Source organism: Vicia villosa, linkage group LG1 (genome assembly GCF_029867415.1).
Source record: "Vicia villosa cultivar HV-30 ecotype Madison, WI linkage group LG1, Vvil1.0, whole genome shotgun sequence".
Classification (NCBI taxonomy): Eukaryota; Viridiplantae; Streptophyta; class Magnoliopsida; order Fabales; family Fabaceae; genus Vicia; species Vicia villosa.
Window position 1 is genome coordinate 95,259,820 of NC_081180.1, and position 20,649 is coordinate 95,280,468.

Sequence of the window (20,649 nt, forward strand, 5' to 3'; positions counted from 1 at the left end):
GTAATACATTCCAGCACTCTTTTCAGTTTCAGAGTTTCATTAGGTAGCTTTTCAACTTTGAAGAATATATATAAATTATATCTAATTTATCATATTTTATTGTATTCCACGTACTTTTTCAATTTTAAATTATATATATATATATATATATATATATATATATATATATATATATTTAAAAAGTATATCATCACTACAAGAAAATTGTTGTTTAGCCGGGTGAATTTGCCAGGTGACAAACACCTCGCAAAATATTGCACTTGCGGGATGCATTCCACCTCGCAACCCAGATTTCTAAAAAAATAAATAAAAAATGTTTTTCCTATCTCGCAACGGAGGGAGGGAAGTTTGAAATTTTGGAAAAAAACGTTGTAGAGTGTTAAACACCCCGCAACAATTTTTAAAAAAGTTTTTAAAAAAATAAATATTACACTTACTGAGAAGTCAGGGTAGCAGATGACTTTTTGTTGATTTTACTGACACAAAAGTTGCGTAGTGCCAATCACCCCGCAAGTCTCTACACCATTTTACTTTGCGAGGTGAGAACCACTCCACAAGGTTTTTTTTTAAATTTTGAAAAAAATAAATCTGGAAATTAATAATGATAGAAAGTGGTAGGTACATGTGTCAGACAAAGAGGTTGCGGGATGAGAAACATCAATGAAAATAAAGTTTGTAGGGTATTTCGCACCTCGCAAATGTTATTTAATATTTCCTTTTCATCTCCACCTCCCACGTTCTCATTCTCTCTATTTTTCCATTTCCACTCTGCCTCCCACACTTGCATCATTCACTGAAGAAAAACAAAATATTCACAGAACCTTTAACCCAACAAGAACCTCACAAGCTGCATCGTTCCTTCCAAACCTTCCACAAGTTGCAATCTCGTTTCAAGCCTTCTCACAAGATACAATTGTTTGTTCCTTTCTAGGGTTTCAACATTTGGGTTCAGGTATTTTTTTTTCATTTTCATTTTATCAACATTCATGCTAATTCAACTTTCGATTTCGTCGAAAGGGTTGAAATGAACTTCGTAGTATAATAAAGACTCCATTTTTATCTTTTATTCTGTCACTATATAAGGTTTCAATGGTTAATTTCTTTCATTGTGGTTGTCATTTCTGTCACTATAACTTAATCTAACAACGACGAGAACTATATAGATTTGCAATGTTTTTGGTAAGAAGGGTGGGGAAGAAAAGGAGTTTGAATGGTTAATTACTTTCACTGTTTTTTACTGGGTATATACACTTGATAGTGGATAATGTGGATGTTCTCTGAATGTCTTGCCTCTTGAATGTTTGGATTTTTTAAACTGAATGTGTATGTATTATTTTGTGCAATTTGAATGTGTGAGTTTGGAGCTGATATGAGGTTTGGTTTTGATGTGTGATTGCAGGTCTTTTCTCTCGGATGGATGCGAAATAAGATGGCTCGAGTTAGAGTGATACAATAAATTGACATTGGCCTTGAAGTGTTTTGGCTTGGTATGAATCTGTAAAACTTGAATTGAATCAGTAGCTCTGAATTACTCTTATGCATAGTTTCTGAAATTGTTTACAAATGTCAGCTCTTTTGACATACAATTATCGTTCGTATTTGCCATTCATATATAATTCTTGTAGTGCTGAACTAGTTTAATTTGTCATTCGTATTTGTCGTTCATATATAATTCTTGTAGTGCCGAATTGTTAGTAGTAATAGTTAGAAAAAATAATACATACACATTTAGTTTAAAAAATCCAAGGACCAAATTTGAATGTGTCTTAATTAAGGAAATAATATACCATCAGAACTGTGTCTTAATTTTAAGGAAATACAATTTGAATGTGTCTTGTAGATCGAAACTGTCCAAATATACCATCAGATTTGGTAAGCCTATCAACAGCCTTGCCCAACACTTCATTGCAAACTCGCATAGCTTGTCTCGTCAAGTTGTCTTCCACTGAAAATAGATAGATTATTATTAGTAGTACTGCTTCTTGTTGAACCTATTTGAGCTGCTTTCTGAAGAAGTGCAGTAGCTGACATTGGAGTAGTACTAGTTTGTGCCATTTGCATGATATCACAAAAAACAGATGAAATATTATCAACTGAATTATATGGTTGATGATTAATATTCTGTTGATTTTCATGGTTTAACCATAGTGATAAACTTGGCTTTTGCTGATCACGAAACCCTTCATGTGGAAAACCAGCTAGATTTTGACGTGATATGAATCCATGTGACAAACTAGTTTGTGTGTTCATCAAATTTGACTCTTCATTCCTGAAATTTAGAGTTGTTGGTACCACAAATATCTTCTGAAATCAAAGCTCAATACCCCAAAAACCATGATCAATTTACACCAGTTTTTAATACTACAACACAAATTCAACACCCTTCTTCTGCTACAAGCCATGATCATTTCACACCTCAACACATGCCACCGAGTTCTGGCGTGGCGGATTCTCAATATCCTTCTGCTGGAAGGCATGGCCAGTTTAAACCAGAACTGCTACCAACTGAACCAAAACCTTAACACTACTCTGGAACAAGCCATGACACATATCATTTCGGTGTGATGGAATCTCATGAGCCTAAATATCAACACCTCAGTGCAATGAAAACTCAGTATCCATCTTCTGGAACCCATGATCAGTTTGAGCAATCTTTGCCACAATATTCTAGGGTAACTGAGCCTAAACTTCACCACCAATCTGTTACAAGCTTGCCACAGCATTCTAGGGAAATAAAGACTCATTACTCATGATCAGCTAAGAGCAGAGTTACCAACTGAACACCACTCTCCACAATATTCCAGTGCCATGAGAACTCCTTCAGCTGGAATCCATGATCAGCTAAGAGCAGAAGAACACCATTCTCCACAACATTCCACTGCCATGAGAACTCAATACCCTTCAGCGGGAACCCATGATCAGTTTAGAGCAGAGTTACCATGAGGTGTGTCTTGCACTCTCTTCTGCTAAAGCATCACAGAAAGCTCTATGTGTAATAAAACTATCCTTCCTGTGTGAAATCCAATGAAATCCATCATTAATAAGTTAACCATTTGCACTATGCAATAGTACTATCAAGGATTTAAACAACCGGCACACCGTCCGTAAAGACTTTTGCGATTTCAACTAGTACAGGTGATACTGTTTTGACGTCATGACCGTTTTTTAAAACCTTGAGTACTATTAAAAATATGTGATACTCAAGAGTAGGATTTTACTCCCATTGATCTAATTAGCTTGCTCTTGAAGTTTAAAGGGTTTCAACATTATATATACACCACTGTCAGATTTAATACTTCATGGTATGATTCTAGTGTCTTCATCAAGCATTTGATGAGGAAGCTAATTGTCTTTTTGTAAGGTGATAATCATTAGTTTTGGCCTTTTTTAATGTTCAATGTTTGATTATTCTTGCAGCTCTTTACTTTGTTGCTGTAGTCAATCTTGCTGCTCTTTACTTTGTTGCTGTAGTCACTCTTGCTGCACTTGTTGGACAGCATTTGGTGAGGTGATAATCATTAGTTTTGGCCTTTTTTAATGTTCACTGCTTTGATTATTCTTGCTGCACTTGTTTAATGTTCAACTGATATTTTGATAATCATTAGTTTTGTTTTTTCTATCATTAGGGGCTGTTTGTGTTAATTAAGGATGATAGATGTTGGGGTCTACTACACTTTTAATTGAAACCAAACATGTTATTTTAATTAGACATAGATTTAAATTATTGTTAAAAATTAAATAGTCTTTAAATTTAGACCACTCTCTCTAATAACTAAATGAATGTTAACAATGGTGGAAATAAACTCTATGCAAATGTTGTAACTACTGGGTGCGATATTTCCATTTTTTTTCAAACAGAAGTTACATCAGTATATAAAGCTAGTTGGTTAAGAAACCTAACTAACTAACCAATTGTTAGTTAGTTAGTTTAAACCACTAAAAAATCACTAACAACCTAGGATTATTATGTTTCATGGATTAATAACTAAATATCATGGCTAGGTGTAGAGGTGTCAAGTAGAAAACTCTATATATCCATAATATCTTAAGACAACCTACTATTGCCAGACTCTCTGCAGAGGCAGAATATGAAAACCATGTCAGCTTTGACATCTGAACTATTATAGATGAAGCAATTGTTGAGAAGTGCGATAGACATAGATTTAAATTTTTGTTAAAAATTAAATAGTCTTTAAATTTATACCATGTTAAAAATTATTGTTGCAGGGGCAACTCTGTAATGTCTAATTTCCGGTTCAGTTTAATATTTCAGTTTAATAGCTAACTAAATTTTTGAATATATGATGATATCCTTGTTGTTGATGTTTGAATAAAATTGTGTGATGACTTGTTGGTTTATGTGTATCTCTTCATAGAACCCCATGCTATTTATTAAGTTTTGATGCTGCCTCTATTTTTTTCATGTGATCCAATAAGTGCATATTTAAGGTTCTTGAAGTTTAGTTTGATGGCTTCATATTAAAGGTTATATTTAAATATTCAAATATTGCTAAATGCATCTCACCCCGCAAGTTGTTTTGGATCATATGTGTCACACTGAACGAAGTTGGTAGCACTTATTGGAAAGCGTGTTTGCGGGGTGCTATACACCTAGCAAAGTTGCGGGGTGAAAAGCACACTGCAGAATCACCTGTGTCACCTGCTCTGACTCAACTGAACAAAGGTGTCTGTACCTCTTGGAAAGCGTGTTTGCGGGGTGCTTTTTACCTTGCAATGTTGCGGGGTGAGAAACACCTGGCAAATTTGCGGGGTGCTTATCCCCTTGCAAAAAGTTGCGACTAACGTTTTTGCGAGGTGGCTAGCCCACCTCGCTAATGTTGCGTTGCAGGGTGAAATTGGTATTTGCGGGGTGGCTTTCACCTGGTAAATCTGAGTTTTTTTTGTAGTGCATATAATAAATTTATTTATTATTAAATTTATATAATAAAATATAGTACATTATTATTTGTTTTTATTTTTATTACTTTTTATTTTATTTTATTGAAAAATATATTTATTAAATTTTATTTTATAATAATAAATTAAAATTTAAGAAATTCAATATTTTTTATTAAGTTAATACAATTAAATAGATGATAAATTAAATTATTAAAATTTAAAAAAATTGAACAGTTTTATTACAGTAAGGCGGATGTCGTTTGGTTGGCTACTATATGGACGATATGGTTGGTCCGTAATGGTGTGTGCTTCCGTGATGAAGCTTGGAATTTTAACGACATGGTGTGGAATATAAAGTATATGGTTTGGAAATGGTCCTTTTGCGGGAAAATTACTTACTCCAATTATTCGTTTTATGAGTTTCTAAAAGATCCGCTTCTTTTTCTCTCATAAGTTTATTTGGTTGTAATTTTCCTTTTTTGTTCGGGTTTTTTCCCGCTTATTGTGTAATCGGGTTAGAGAACCCTTAGTTCTCCCTTATTAATATATCTTGCTTACACAAAAAAAAATTACAGTCAAATTTGATGTAGTATTTATAAGATTTAATAATTTTTTTAACTAGTTTAGCTTCCCTTATGCTTATATATCAATTTTAATAGAATCTCAATATTCTTATTGTTATGTCTTAAAGTTTTGAAACTCTATGAAAATACTTGAAATTATTTTTTTAGTTTTTAATGTTGTTTATAATTTGAATATAAAATATTTTTAAATTTGTTTCCTTTATATTAGAAGTCAATTTTTTAAAATTTGAACATGAACTCCAAGTTGTATGAGACGACCTTGGAGAAAAATGAAAGAGGTATCATCTTAGTCATGTGTGCTTCATATATTTAGTATTTAGATAAATTAAAAAAGAGTCAAAGATTAGAGAAATATAATTCATTATCATCTATGGAAGTGGATCTTTAACAATTGTTTTTGTGTAACACTCTATAACTTAATACATTGATTTGATTTGATTGCATTCATACCGATATAAAATTCGCATCTCCTTCATTAATATGTATTCACATTTTCACGTATATATTTACCTTTTAGGTCTTCACGTTGAACCTTTGCTCTAACGCGTCAGCCACCGCACTGCACCGCCGCAACCTTTGGTGATAACCAAAGTCACCGTCCTTTCTTTTGAATTTGACGCGGTGACCTTCTCATCTCTCTCTCTCTCTAAAATTTTTAAAAAAAATAATAAAACACAAAAAAATTGAAGATTAGTTGTTGAATCTTATTAGGTTCCATTTTTATTTTTTTGTCAAGACCTCTAAAAGTCATGATTGTCCCTGTTTATATTAACTATTTCTTTTTTTTTATTATTACTTTCATGTATTGCTTAAATGAATATCCGTTTTGACATAAAAAAAAATTGTGCAAATATACGAAATGAAAAGACGGTCCCCATGTTCTAGTGGGTGAATGAATATGGTAAGTTGGTAACAGCAAAACAACCAACATGGAAGAAAAATCGTTGTCATGTTTGCCTATTTAGATAATTGAACAGAAGTTTTCTAATGTCCATGTCAATATGCTAGCAACCTTTACTGAAGAAAGATATATGGAATGGAAGTACTAATAAATGTTGGGGACAATTCAACATGTTTTCATAAGTGGTTGAAAGTGCTGTGTGCTGATCCAAATATAGCTACTAACTTCCAAAGTTTTCGCACTATTTTATCCAATTTCAGACCAACGCTAAGGCCAAGTGCAATGAACTTGAAGCATTGAACAAGTTATTTTAATATTAGTTTTAGTTAAATCACACATATTGGTAATCATAAGAAGCTTAATTATAACGCTTTATTTGTTATATCTCACATATAAGCAATTGCTATGGACAACATATGCATGTATTTTTGTCCCCTTGATAATTTATGTTCATGTGTACACTGTTGATAAGGCAGGTTTGATTTTATTTAGGGTGGTTTTTGAGATGTGAAAGATAGGTTACTGCATAGAGTTTAAAATTTATCATGGTTAAGTCGTGGAAAAATAGTTTTTGACAAGTGACTCTAAATACAATAGGAGGTGAATTGTGTGGGTCAACAAAACGGTTTGCAAATAATTTATTTTGATAAAATTAGAATTTAAAACACTTTTATAAAACAAACGAGAAATAAATAGCGAAATAAAGTAAATCAAAGAGAAGAAAATACAACAGAAATAAATAACAGAAATGTAAGGAGATATGGAAAGAGAAAGATGCACAGAGGTTTATAAAGGTCCGGCCTAATGATTTGGCCTACTCCTCTCTCCAAAAATTTCTTCTCGAGAGTTTCCCCTACGATGTGAGCTTTTGACATATTTTACCCAAAAACCTCCTTGCAAAATGACTGGAGTTTTGCTATGGCTTCCCTCCTAACCAAACACGGGAGTTTTAACTATGGATGCTTCCTAACAAAGAAATTTTACAACCAAGACAAGCTTGAACCAACTAAGATATTTAACATCAGGCTAAACTCACGAACCAAACGAGAGCTTTAATTACGCAGTCCTCCCAACCAAACAGATGTTTTAACAAGTTCACATTAATAACAAAAAAAAAAAGCTTTTAAATTGGTTTAACTCACAGTTGAAGCATCACACATACAAATAAAGGGTCGGGAAGTGAAATAGTTGTTGTAATACAGGTGCAAACGACAGCACACACAAAATTCCTAACCCCTTGTTTTCTCAATAAGCCGAGGTAAGAATATTAATCTATTACCTTGGTTCTTCAACTCACCGAGTGTTAATATTGGGCGCATCATCCAGTTCTGAAAATAATAAAAAAGTTGATGTTGGGAATCAAACCCACGTGTAGTTAATTTACCTCTCGGCGTTTTAATATCTGAGGTGATAAGGGGTACTTTTTCATGACGTTCTTCGTTACATCGCTTTCGTAGTCGAGGTCAGACGCATTTCGTTTCCGATGTTAGATGTGTTTTTTGTAGTAGTGAACCTAAATCATCAAAAAGCTAGCAAAAATGATAGTTGGACATTTATAATTTATCTCTCAAAAATCTTTCAAAAGCACAAATAGGAAGTGAATCCCACGAAACAAGAAAAATTAGCTTTGGCTAATCTACCTACACATGTATTTTCCTCTCTGAAAATGTGAGATATATTGAATCTAAAGGAGTGTAAAGTATTCATCCATTTAATTAAAAGATGTCAATGGACAATATTCAAATTAGAAAATACACAAATGTCCAACATTGAGCCAACTTTAAGCCAAAGATTTCTCTAATTTTCCCTCTTAGTATATTCGAGAGCAAGCGTGATTATATGCAAAATTCAACTTGAAAGGAGGAGCAAACTCCAATCTTAGCTGAGAAAGCTCCAAAAAAATGTTCATAAATTATGTCTAAATATGCCACCTGATACTCTAGGAATTCCTCTTCAAGCTCCACCTATGTTGCACTTAATCCAATTATGACTAGGAAAACAACAGTTAACTTGTATAATTTTAGGTGCGAAAAGAAGTCAACATTTGATGTTAAAACACTTAATAATTGTAAACTTGTGAATTAAAGAGTACATGTGCCACTTGAAATAAGTAGATGCTATATAGACCAATTGTTTAACATGAAAAATGTCTTTATCAAAGTCAATGTTACCATTTTGAAATCTGATATCATTTCCTGTGTTCCATATTTTCCAAATAATTAACATGATGAGATTGAAAATTAAATTCTAAATTTGAGAGCTCCAACTTCTACCAACAAATTTGAATAAGCTTTTGTAACTAGTTCTATCAATCTTCATGTCAAACAATCGCTTTATTCAATTCCAAAAAAGTAAAGTGTATGTGCATCTTAGAAATAAGTGATATGTCGTTTCGACATCAAAATTGATGAGAGAGCACCTCGAAACCATGTGTGTTCTCCTTTCGAATCAAGTTCTCTTATGATACAATAACATTATGCATTAGTTTCTAAGCAGTAATAACTTAGCAAGTGGTGTGTAGGGATGTCAAATGAATTTTTTTTTCAAGACTCAATGTGATCCTTCCTTATACAACCGTAAGCATCTTTATAATTTATCGATTTATTTTTACTATGAATACGGGTAAAAAAAAATATAACTATTTACTCATATTTATTGTAGCCTTACAAGAGATGGAAGAAGAAAAACAAGACAAATGGAACATTGACGATTGATTCATGAGTTTCTAGCAACTTATCTATTTATAGATGAACGGTAAGTACAGTAATGCTCACTTAGCGAATTGAATTTTCTTCATCAGTAAATCCAATTGTCTTCACTAAGTCACTAAAACCAACAAGATTTGCTAGACAAGGATAAAGTTTTGTTAAACAAATCGACCATGTTTTACTTTCCAATATTTATCTTTGTCATTTGCTAAACCATTTAATCATCTCCACTATTATTACATTGATTATTATACCACACAAATTTAAATCTCTTTTGCATCAGATATAATTTCATATTAGATGTGATTTAACAAGATGTTCTTCTACATGTTTTTATCATTTTGTTTTTTATTCTACTTTTACTCTATATTACTCATGAGTAAACCGTAAAAAAAATATCTTGTATTATTTCAAAAATTTACATTGAAGAATTTTTTTAGTATTCTTATTTCATATGATGTTATTCTTATCATTTTTTAATTTTTCTTTTGCAAATTTTATATTTGCGTCTTTTCTGCGTTAATTCATCTGATTGAACTGACAATCGTTCAACTCGACAACTGATGTAACCATAGACACCAACGAAAAAAATTCTGTGTTTTTTAACTATAAATTTATTTAAATTGAAGATTTTGGATTTAAACCCACCCATAACCGTTATATATATGTCCACCTTAGTTTATCTTTCTACTTCAAAAGTTTCTCTATTTATAAATAAACACATGTCACTTGTTGAAAGAAAAATCACATGTTTCGATGGTCATTCTAAATGGTTAAGGTACCACATGGATTTAACCATTGCTTCATTTCAAATAAATTCCTCTTAGTAGGAATTATATTATCTACACACATAATGACTCTTTTAGCATACACTTTTAATTCAAAAACTATTAAAGAAACTTTATCAACAACAAAGAATTATTAAAGGAACTATACAAACTAAGATAGAAAAAAGCAGATTCTCATCTAGTGCCAAAGTGTTCCTCCCTATTATCAACAAGATTATTAAAATATAAAATTGAACTCTATCTCTTCTTTATTTTTTATTTTTTGAATACATTGCTTGAATAATGACCGACCAACCACACATCCTTAAAGCAAATAAGATTGAGACAACATGAGTGGCTGATGATGATTTGGTCTCATGCTTCTTCACTTCACATGGCATTGTTTTTTCTTCATCTTTCCTTTCTTCTTTTTTTTTGAATATTATTTTCTTCCATTGACTTGTACTATCATGAACCATATGATGCCACCAATTGTAAAAAAGTAAATAAGTTTCCACAAGAAGTGAAATACCTTAGTTACAACAATAAAGTGGTATCATTTTTTTCATCATAGTATTAAATGTTTCTCATCTCATTCATCTTCATCACCATCCTTAACTCATTCTTTCTGTCATAAAATAAAAGTCAAATGTTAGTACACTAGAAAAACTCTACCTAACTCTAAGATGGGAAAAACTTATGCATGATTTACACTCCCTTTAGAATTAAATGTAAAACAAAATTTGAGTAAAACATGTTATAGTTTTAAAAAAAATTTAGTCCACTAGCCGAATTTCCAGTTAAAGTCTAAACAAAATTTTGTATGAACTGATCTAAGACAAAAATTATTGATATCTAAGAGCTTCAAGTCTAAGAAATAAAGTAGAGCAGGTCTCAAAACTTTAACCGTCAAACGAATTCGTAAAGATCTTTTCATGACTAATAAATTTATTTATTGAAAATATAAAAAAATTAAATTAAATTAGATAAAAAAAAAGTATTTTTAAAATATTATCATAGGATTAATTCACATTTGTATGTATTTTATTTCAAAAATATGAGGTAAATTTTCTTATAATTCATTTCTGAATTTGCACATACCTATGGATCTTTTGCAATGAAGAACTGCCTCATGTATTGAGCTTTCAGAATCACAAGACTTTCTCCAATCATCTGCAGAAAAAGCTACACTGACTCTTGGAGATGATTCTGAATTATAGTAATTCCTATTCATCAAACCCTCACCTCTTTTACCAACATTTGAACCTGATTTATGACCACTTGATCTTCTTCTACACAAAGACCTTAAGAAATTCAAGTACTTATAAAATATTCTCCTTGATAATGTTCTACATCTTTTCAAAGAAGAACATCTAGAATGAACAAGAGGAACTACGCATTTCGGTGCATGCGAAGACGATGAATTGAGACTTGTAATATTGGAGTCTAAGGCTTCATATTCCTCCATTTTCAAAGACTCAACAAAAAATGGCATGAGGTACCCATTAGAGAAGAGTTCATCTGCATGAACAAGAGTAGTAAGAGGGGATTGTGAAGTTGGAAAATCAAATATGTTGGAATTGGAATCATGTGAGTTCATGAAGAATCTTTTAGATGGTGGCATTCTTGGATCCATCTCAATGAAGGAAGCTTCATCATATGCATCAAGAGGAATTCTAAAGGAGTTATCTAGGCTTTCTAGTGATGGCTTTAAGTTCACTAACCAACTATAAGAGAAGCTTTCAATAGAAAGAGGCTGTGAAGCTTCCATGGTTGCAAGCAACTCTTTAGGAAAAAATATTTTGAATTTGAAATTGGAAAGAAGGGGATAGAAGGTAGGTATAGCTAGAGAAGACTCTTCTCTTATGCACACATATTTTGACTTGTATACACACGAAGCCCCTTAATATATAATCTCTCTCCAACAACTAGAATTGGTCATGTGGGGGTGGTGGGTTAGATTTTTTTTTAAATGAATTTATTCGTCTGTCTGAAGTATCGGTCAGTCCAGTTCAGTCGATGATCAATCTCATTTAGAAAACCTAATTCCCGACTATTAGGTTTTTATATTGAATCTTACTCACTCTTACAAAATAGTTATAAAATAAGATGTAACGTTTTTTTAAATCTAATTTGCTAATTATTAGGTTTATATATTGAATTTAATTCACGCTTACAAAATAGTTTTAAAATGAAAATGAGATGTGATATTTTTTAAACCTAATCATATTGTCATGTTTCATGGTCAGTTAACCTCACCTTTCCTTTTTAATCATTTGTTGCTTTAAAATTTTCATAAAGAGGGTTGGGTTGTTTCTGGACTTAGTCTAATAAACAAATCAGAAAATCACAGTCAAGAAATAGGTACATGCATATTATGCATATATATGGTAAAAAAGGAATTCAGAAAAACCAAGAAGTGTTAACTTTTATTGAATTACAATGTTGCCTTTAAGCTTTTATAAAGTAAATTAAAAGCTTTAAGAGTAATCATAAGGAATCTTTGCAAATTAGAGGGAATATTTTATTTAGTTAAAGGCCTCAATTATGTGTAATAAATTAATTAATATTTGCAATGTGGTTAATTATATTTTAAGTTTTTATGTGTTATGCTATTTTGTTTTCTTTTTTGTTTAATGCAATATTAATATTTGGATGGATATAACCACTTTTAACGAGTGATTTCATCACTCTGATTATAACATTTCAACTGCTACAAGCCTGCAAAATAAAACTTAACAGAAATTATAAAATAATTGTAATATGTCCATGGAACCTAAACAATCACTTATAAAAATATTTCATTGGAACATTATTAAATATATAATATACACAAAACTATTGTTTGAGGAATAATAAAAAAAGAGTGATGAGAATTTATTTTGAGAGTAAAATTTACTCTAAAAATTACTTGAATGGTTAATTATTATGAATGAAAGAAGGGATTTACATTGTGCCACATGTCTAGCTTATAATTCATAACATAAAAACAGATGTACTGAAAAAGCATTAGACATGTTCTTTCTCTTTTTAAAAAGTCAAGGCACAAATTGATAAGCTAAATCATAACTTCACCACCAATTGGGATTACGTGGTGTTATTGCTATCTATAACAACTTTAACATATTTTCAGAATCTGAAAGAATAAAGGAAGGTATCATTAGGTTCTTACAGTAAGGAGATTTCAGGCTTTTTCCTCCACTAACAGCTCAGAGGTGATGCATATAATCTTTTTGAGGTTTTAAGTGTGTTTGGAATATACAGAAAGCCTTATGTTACAAAGTCGACCATCAATGTAAAACTTTGTTGAATTTTTATGAGATGGATCAAATACGTAATAATGTAAATGTTAAATCGTTATCCAAAAATATCGTGTTGTGTGACTTGTATATAGTGCCAAATGAACAAGAATTGTTGCATCATCGTCTAGATGCCATGAAAAATAAGCAAAAATTCTCATACTTTTATGATCAGGTATGAATAAAGAAGTTAGTCCATTATAAAAGGATTTGTTTTGAAATATGAAATATGTGTCCGCTTAGAGAAAAATCTATAGATGTAGCGGACATGGTAGTTAAGAGAAAGATCAATTTCATGTGTCTAAAAATAAATTAAATGGATAGAGAAAAAGGTAGTGTCACATATTAAATAAAAGTGTCACCTCTGCAATAAAGAGACCAAAAGATTGAGTTTTAAATTAGGAAGACTAAAAAAAAAGATCAAAAGTGTATTTAGTATAATTTATTTAATAAAGGTATATTATTTCACAAAACTCTAACCGACCAACAATAGAGAAGGAGATTGAAACTATAACTAGGATCGTCGAATTCAAAAATACAAGATAAAAGAAGAGTTTAAAAAGATGTTATTGTCGATGAGATGAATAATACCTATTGAAGTTCGAAAAATTCTTGGAGTTTGAAGTATTTAGTGTCAAACCAAACTTTTTAACAAAATTATAAGACCAAAACAAATGTGGCATGAATGGAAAAAAAACTCCAATCTATAAGAACGAAAGGTATATAAAAAAATTATGCAAATTATAGAATAATTAAACTTATAAGTCGTGTCATAAAGTTATGAAAGATAATGATTGAACGAAAGCTAAGAAAAGATACTTAAGTTACCGGTAATTAATATGATTTTATGTTTGAGAGGTCGACCATAAAAACAGTTTATTTACTACAACATATTACAACATATGATTGAGCAGTATCGATGGATCAACAAGACTGATAATTAATTTTCATTGACTAGGAAAACGTGTATGATACATTGTCTATGAGATTTTGTGAAAAAACCCTTGAGAAGAAGGGATTAGAATTGTCTATATTCGAGTTATCCAAAATATTTATAAGAGAATATCAACTAGTGTGTGAAGACACGAAGGAAAAACGGGCAATTTTTTTCATAATACTAGATTGCACCAAGGTTCAACTCTAATTTTTTTTTCATAAATACTAGATTGCACCAAGGTTCAACTCTAAAATTTAGACGTATTTATGAAACATCTGAGAGCTAGCACCAAGATGTATGTTTCTTTAAATGATATGGTCATACAAAAAGTGTCGAATGACGATTTAAATAAGTGTCGAATGACGATTTAAATGAGAAATTTGAGACTTGAAGGTGAATCTAAGATGTGTATGGTTTTTGTCTATGCAGAAGTAAGACAAGATATATGAAATGTAAATTAAATATTACTAACCTAAGCATAAAAGTTGGAGTTATAAGTTACTCTGATTAAATATCTTGAATCCATAATACAAATAAATGAAAAATTAGAAGATGTAAACCATCGAATTCAAATTGGACGGTTGTAATATGGGAGAGCCTCGTGAATTTTATGTTACATATAAGTACTGCTCACGTTGAGGAAAAAACTTTATCAGATAGTTATAAGACTTGCGATATTATACGAGACAAGAAGGTATACAGTTAAGAACACGTGAATATAGTAAGTGTAATAAGGAGGAGAATATGGATGTGTAATAAAACTTAACAAAATAAAATTACAAATAATAATATTAAAGAACTGCATAGCTTTCATCAAAGTTGGGGAAGCACCTATACACGTAGAAATGATGGTGAAAATAGACCAAAATCACATGACTATATAGCTTTCAATGAAATTGCCAAAATCACATAGCTACATAGCTTTCAATGAAATTTTTCAAACTCGCCTTGAATCCAAAGAAAAAGAGAAATTGTAGACAAAAACACCCTCTGAATTAAATGTATATAAAGGTACGTCATTGTCATCCCAAAATGAACGAATTGGTTTTGTTAAGCAACTTTCTGAAAATACAAAATGGCAGACAAGGGACCCTATGTTGGTAGGATAAAGCAAACAAGAACAAAGTTTCATGGGACAAAACTCAGTAAGCCAGCATAGCAAATGACTAGAAATCAATCGGTCCCCACTTTTATGTCTCCATTTAAGACAATAGGTATTTGCATGTAAATACAACTTTCATTAATACAGTCTAAGTCTGAAAAGAATGTTACACCGTTCTTGCAAGCACCAAGGACCCCAAATACAAACTCAAGTTGTTTTTTTTAGAAATTGACAGAATACAGTTAGCATATAAATTTCAAAATGGAGAGCGTGACAACCAGCTCATCAGCTCGTAAAATGTGGCTATAAGTATGAAGCAAACCACATGCATTCTTTCTATAACTATCTAATGTGGGTCCTGGCTGAAAGGATGTTCACAATTGAAATGCCATCAACAATTATTCAATTCTTAGTCTGTACTGCTAAAATAATGCAAACTATTAATCAGATGTCACAGAATACCACTTATGAGATATTTTACCCTTAAATTATATCAACGATAGGCTTTGAAAGTTGAAACTTTCAAGCTTTCGGTTAGGGTGAAAAGGAGTTGGTTACTCACATTTTTCTAGCTCGTGTATATAAGGGAGAAGAGGGGAGAGGAAAAGGTAGGATCGTACCTGCAGATGACCATGATTCAAGTGTGGCAACTATATGTTATGGTATCGTCTGAAATATGAGAGTTATGATGGAGACGTCAGCTCGTATAATTTTCACCCGTGGGGGGGGGCCCAATGAGTGTTCATTCATGATGAGATCTGCAACATAACACCCTCATACTGATCTCCTAAATTAAACAGCAACACTATAAGAAAATATGGAAGGGACAAATCAATTGCATTTTTAAGGAAACTGCAGATGACTGTGATCCAAGTGTGCCATTTGAATGTCAAGGCATCATCGGTAACAATGATTTGAATTCTCTCAAACTGAAATTCAACATGAGGGTGATGTTGAAAACCTCTCCAATAAAATTCAATTGTATATATTATTTAGTTGTGGGACCCAACAACTGTTCATGATGAGATCTCCAACATAACCCTCTCGCGTTGAATCATAACATCCAAATCGGACAATAATATACCTCCACCACTGCCCTCCATTCTCCCTTGAAACTCACTTGTGTCCATGTATAAAGTTGAAAATAGAAGATCAGATGAAGAGTAAAAAATATATACTATTTCATGAGATCCAGAAATACAAAAGCATTCCACAAACTATGCAACAACATTGATGGCAAGAGGTTTCTAGACCGTACATATACAAAACCCATCACCATGCCAAGAAATACAAGGGGCAGCATCCTCTGAATGTTAAAGTGTGCCAACGCAAATGCTATTGAGCTAACTAATACTGCACTCCACACAGGCATGTACCTCGTTAAAGATGGGAGAAGGAAACCACGAAAGACAATCTCCTCCCATATTGGGGCACAAACTGAAACTACCACTGCATATAGGACCATTGCCACAGGGTCTCGTGCTAGAATTGATTGCTCTACACTCGAGACTGTAACTGGAGCATATTGAAGAACAGGCAATAAGTTTAGGTTCATTTGTGACAAATGATTGATGAGGGGGAACATGAGGCAACCTAAACCGACATCAAACTGCCAGTTCCCTTTGAGTTCAAATCTGAACCAGTCAGCTGGGAGTGGTTTAAACCTTGCAAGACAACGATGAAGTATAGCTATCCCAACCACGCCTTCAGCAACATCCGTCAAGAGACTGTACAATGCTTGTCCTCTGTATGAAAGAGTTTCCTTCCTAAAACCTGCTGTGTAAGCTAAAAATGGAACTATCCAAGAACCTACCAACCAGAATGAGGCAATCCAGAGGAGCATAACCTGCAAAACCCAACTTAGTTTGCTTCCTAACATTGTGATTTCATATTAATTATTAAATAACACAACTATGTTTGTACATGGAATAGGAACAGAATTTTAATTATGACATCAACAACCCCTGTCAAATCAACTACTATAATTATTAAATAAGTATAATTTTGTTACATTTTTTCACTTGAATTTTAAAACAAAAAGATGTTATTATTCATTATTTTATGATTGTTTAAATAAGTTTCTAACGTTCTATCAAGAAAATTCCCTTACATGAATTTCTGAGAGATTAATTTATGGAGTTTTAGTCATTTTTATTATTTAAGCTGGTAAAATGTATATAACAGTTATTTTTAACCTCGGATCATTATTTCTCTCTAAGACGAAGGGATTCTTATTCATTTGACAGGAAGAAAATAGGGTACGACTGTATAATGATCTCTTTCTTGGAAGTCAAAATTTTTGTCATTCCAACAGAAAGAGAAAGGGTGGGGTCATTCTTAGTCATGAGGAGTCAGAGGCTGAATGGAATGGCCACTTCGTGTCTTTTTAGTTTAGCACATGAAACATAGGAATAATCATGTATACGGTGAGGAGACAGAAATGAATCCCCAATCCAGAGTACCAAACATGCTTGAAGCACAGATAATATTGATTATTGCTAATGATATATAATGATAAGAAAGGATACACTTTACCTGAACAATAGTCTTTGCAGTCCAAGGAACTTTCCAGGGTTCCACATCAAGCACGGTATTTATGATCTGGAAGGTTAAAAACAATATCTTTACTATTCCCAATACACAAGATGTTTACATTGTTAAACAGAAGAATTAGAGGTGGATAATGAAGAGTTTTTTTTTAACAAGTAATGGTGGATAATGAAGAGTTAAAAGCAGATTGACGTTTGATGGTTGAATAATGTTATAACTTCTTTTAAGAATAATCCAAATCAATTGGAAAAAGCAGAATGACATGAGCTAATACATAAAAGCAAGAAACAAGTATCAAATCAGGATACATATACGTATGTGTATGTGTATGTTGTTTAAATATAATGATAGAAAAACATATATTAATTTTAGAGCCTATTGCTAATTACCAAAGAGAAAACCCCATTTTCTATTTAGGTATTTTTAAAGCATCAGTTCTCTTTCATATATTCTCATTTTCTGTCTCCTCGGCCTTCTGTTTTTCTTCTACATTCATTCTCACACAACTGTGTATACAAGTGTTAAGTCTTGTTTTTCCCCTCTACCATCGTAGACTGTATGTTGAAATAAAATAGTGAAAATGTGTTCAGTTCATTATTGTGACCATACCTACTATCTTTACACATGAAAACTGTTAAGACCTAGGAAAAGAATAGAGTCTTATAGAAAGAATGAGAAACTGATCTATTTGTGCAATTGCGAACATAAATGTCATTCTCTACTCATCTTTCTCCTATCCATACAAACTATTACCTTTAATTAACTACTTAACTGCCATACTACCCTGAAGGTTGCATCTGAAAATTGAAAATGCAGGACACAAATTAAGTGTGTGACAGTGGTGAAAGGTATGCTGAAACTTCATTGCTGCAACCAGTCTCTGGACTGGCAAATTTGATTGCTTTGATTTGCAATTTCCCACCTTCTACAAAAGAACAGAACCACTGTTCTATTCACTCAATCTTTACAAACCAAAATGCCTTTCTCTACTCATATTTATCTTATTTATACAAAAAAAATACTCCATCTAAATCTAACTACTTAACTATCTCTAACAAAATTTTACTTTAGCCATGGCTTCAAAACAAAGAAAGACGCCAACCTCGTTAGAAATCTGATAGACTTTCTATATGGGTGGTCAATTGCTAATATGAAAAAGGGAATGAACCCTGAGGCAACTCCAAAGGAAAACCAGAATGGCATGTCAAATTTATCTGGAAAATTGCAGGATATGTAAATTGGTGATCCAGTAGACACAACCACACAACAGATGGGAAAGGCTTAAGAAGCTGAAAATTTTGAGGTAATTGAAACATCATTCTTTCCGGGATTACTTCCTTACTACAACAACAACAGCAACAATCAAGCCATATTCCACCAATTGGGATCGGCTACATGGATGGATCAAATTCCGCCATAATGTTTTATCTAATACCATGTTTCTATCCAATTCGTTAATCTCAAGATCTTTCTTAATAGTTTTTCTTAGTTTTTCTAGGTCTTCCTCTACCTTTAGAGTTTGACTTCTCTCCATCTAATTTACTATCCTTCCAATAGAATTTAAATGTCTTCTCTCTACATGCCCAAACCACCTAAGCCTGATTAACTTCCTTACTACACTTATTGTAATAGAAAGCTAAGCACTTATTGGACCTTTAGATTCAAGAATGATTAGGTAAGGTTATGATGGACTTAGGTAAATGAAGTGACTGAGCACTAATTGTCGTACAAAATGTCAAATAGCATACAGACTATTCCAAAAATTTCATCTGATTATGAACAGATTAGATTAAAGTCTCTCAAATAGTCACTGCCTATAATTTCCTAGTTTATACTGCCTATAACGCCATGAAACATGACTATAAAAAAAGAAAACAGTACCATATGGAGAGCAGCAAGCCAGTCTTTTTTCAAGTCTTTGGAGTCATCATCCCCTTTAAACTTTATCAAATCTTCCGACGACTTATCGTCTTTGAACTCAGAGCCATTAGTTTCTGACGGAATGTTCTCATGCTTAAAACACAAAACTCTCCATTTCTGGAGTCAAAAATCAATTCAGGTCAGATCAATAAACAATCAAACTTCATACACACTCTGAACAGCAATTGAAAAATTCCACAAACCAATGAAAGAGTGATTACGTTTGTAGGAAGGGTGAATGATTGGAATGGAACACTAGAAGAGATTTGATTGAAACGAGAAACCCTAGAATTGTGGCGGGGAGGGAGAGAGAAGGGGAGAGAAGAAATTGTGGTGGACATGGTAATTGGCTACAACACCAAAACCCTCGCGAGACTGTAATCCAGAGATTCTCTTCCAGATTGACTAGAACGCTTTGCAGATCCTTTTTAACATCGGAATGGAAACAGAACCAATTGTTCACTCTCTTCCGATACCTGATGCTAATGATGTCTTTGTCGGAAACTTAAACCGTGAATCAACCTCACCTTTTCAAATTTTGTTACCCTTCGCAAGGGATGGATTGGGACTGTGATTCTTCGTGTGATACAAATAAAAAAAAATTAAAATCAAATTTTATTGGATTATATTTTAAAGATGAGAAAAGGGGATGTGCATCTATAAATTATTTTTACACGTCAATCAATGACAATCATGTATCTTATTAAGTCAATTTTTAAATTTTAAAATACTGAAAGAGTTTAAAGATAGTGCACTGTCAGTGTAAATCAGTTTTACACATATAACCAATTAAAATGCTTTAATTTGCCATGTAATTACAATTTTTTAAAATTAAAAATGGGCTTTATTCTGATGCATGTCTCTTATTGGTTGACAGTGTAAAAATACTTTACACTGTCAGTGCATTTCCTTTTTTTCCATACTGAAATAATTTGGCACTTTAAAATAATCTGATTGGATATCTGTGTAATACTTCTTTACA

At 32.3% G+C, this 20,649-nt stretch overlaps 2 protein-coding genes and 1 long non-coding RNA gene across 3 annotated transcripts; 1 reads left to right on the forward strand and 2 right to left on the reverse strand.

Moving 5' to 3' along the window:
• Positions 1 to 681: 681 nt before the first annotated feature.
• LOC131643600 (uncharacterized) lies at positions 682 to 3,660 on the forward strand. The gene is made up of 3 exons (XR_009296248.1): positions 682 to 952; positions 1,400 to 1,487; positions 3,418 to 3,660. It is a non-coding gene; the product is annotated as an uncharacterized LOC131643600 (long non-coding RNA).
• Positions 3,661 to 9,948: 6,288 nt separating this feature from the next.
• LOC131612863 (probable membrane-associated kinase regulator 6) lies at positions 9,949 to 11,860 on the reverse strand. The gene is made up of 2 exons (XM_058884616.1): positions 10,961 to 11,860; positions 9,949 to 10,487 (listed from the first exon to the last, which is right to left on the reverse strand). The coding sequence occupies exons 1-2, from the start codon at positions 11,628 to 11,630 to the stop codon at positions 10,474 to 10,476; spliced, it is 684 nt and encodes a 227-aa protein (XP_058740599.1). The 5' UTR covers positions 11,631 to 11,860; the 3' UTR covers positions 9,949 to 10,473.
• Positions 11,861 to 15,312: 3,452 nt separating this feature from the next.
• Positions 15,313 to 20,272, reverse strand: LOC131643602 (uncharacterized). Its single transcript, XM_058913861.1, has 4 exons — positions 19,889 to 20,272; positions 19,629 to 19,784; positions 17,733 to 17,798; positions 15,313 to 17,043 (listed from the first exon to the last, which is right to left on the reverse strand). The coding sequence occupies exons 1-4, from the start codon at positions 20,006 to 20,008 to the stop codon at positions 16,375 to 16,377; spliced, it is 1,011 nt and encodes a 336-aa protein (XP_058769844.1). The 5' UTR covers positions 20,009 to 20,272; the 3' UTR covers positions 15,313 to 16,374.
• Between the last annotated feature and the right edge of the window lie 377 nt (positions 20,273 to 20,649).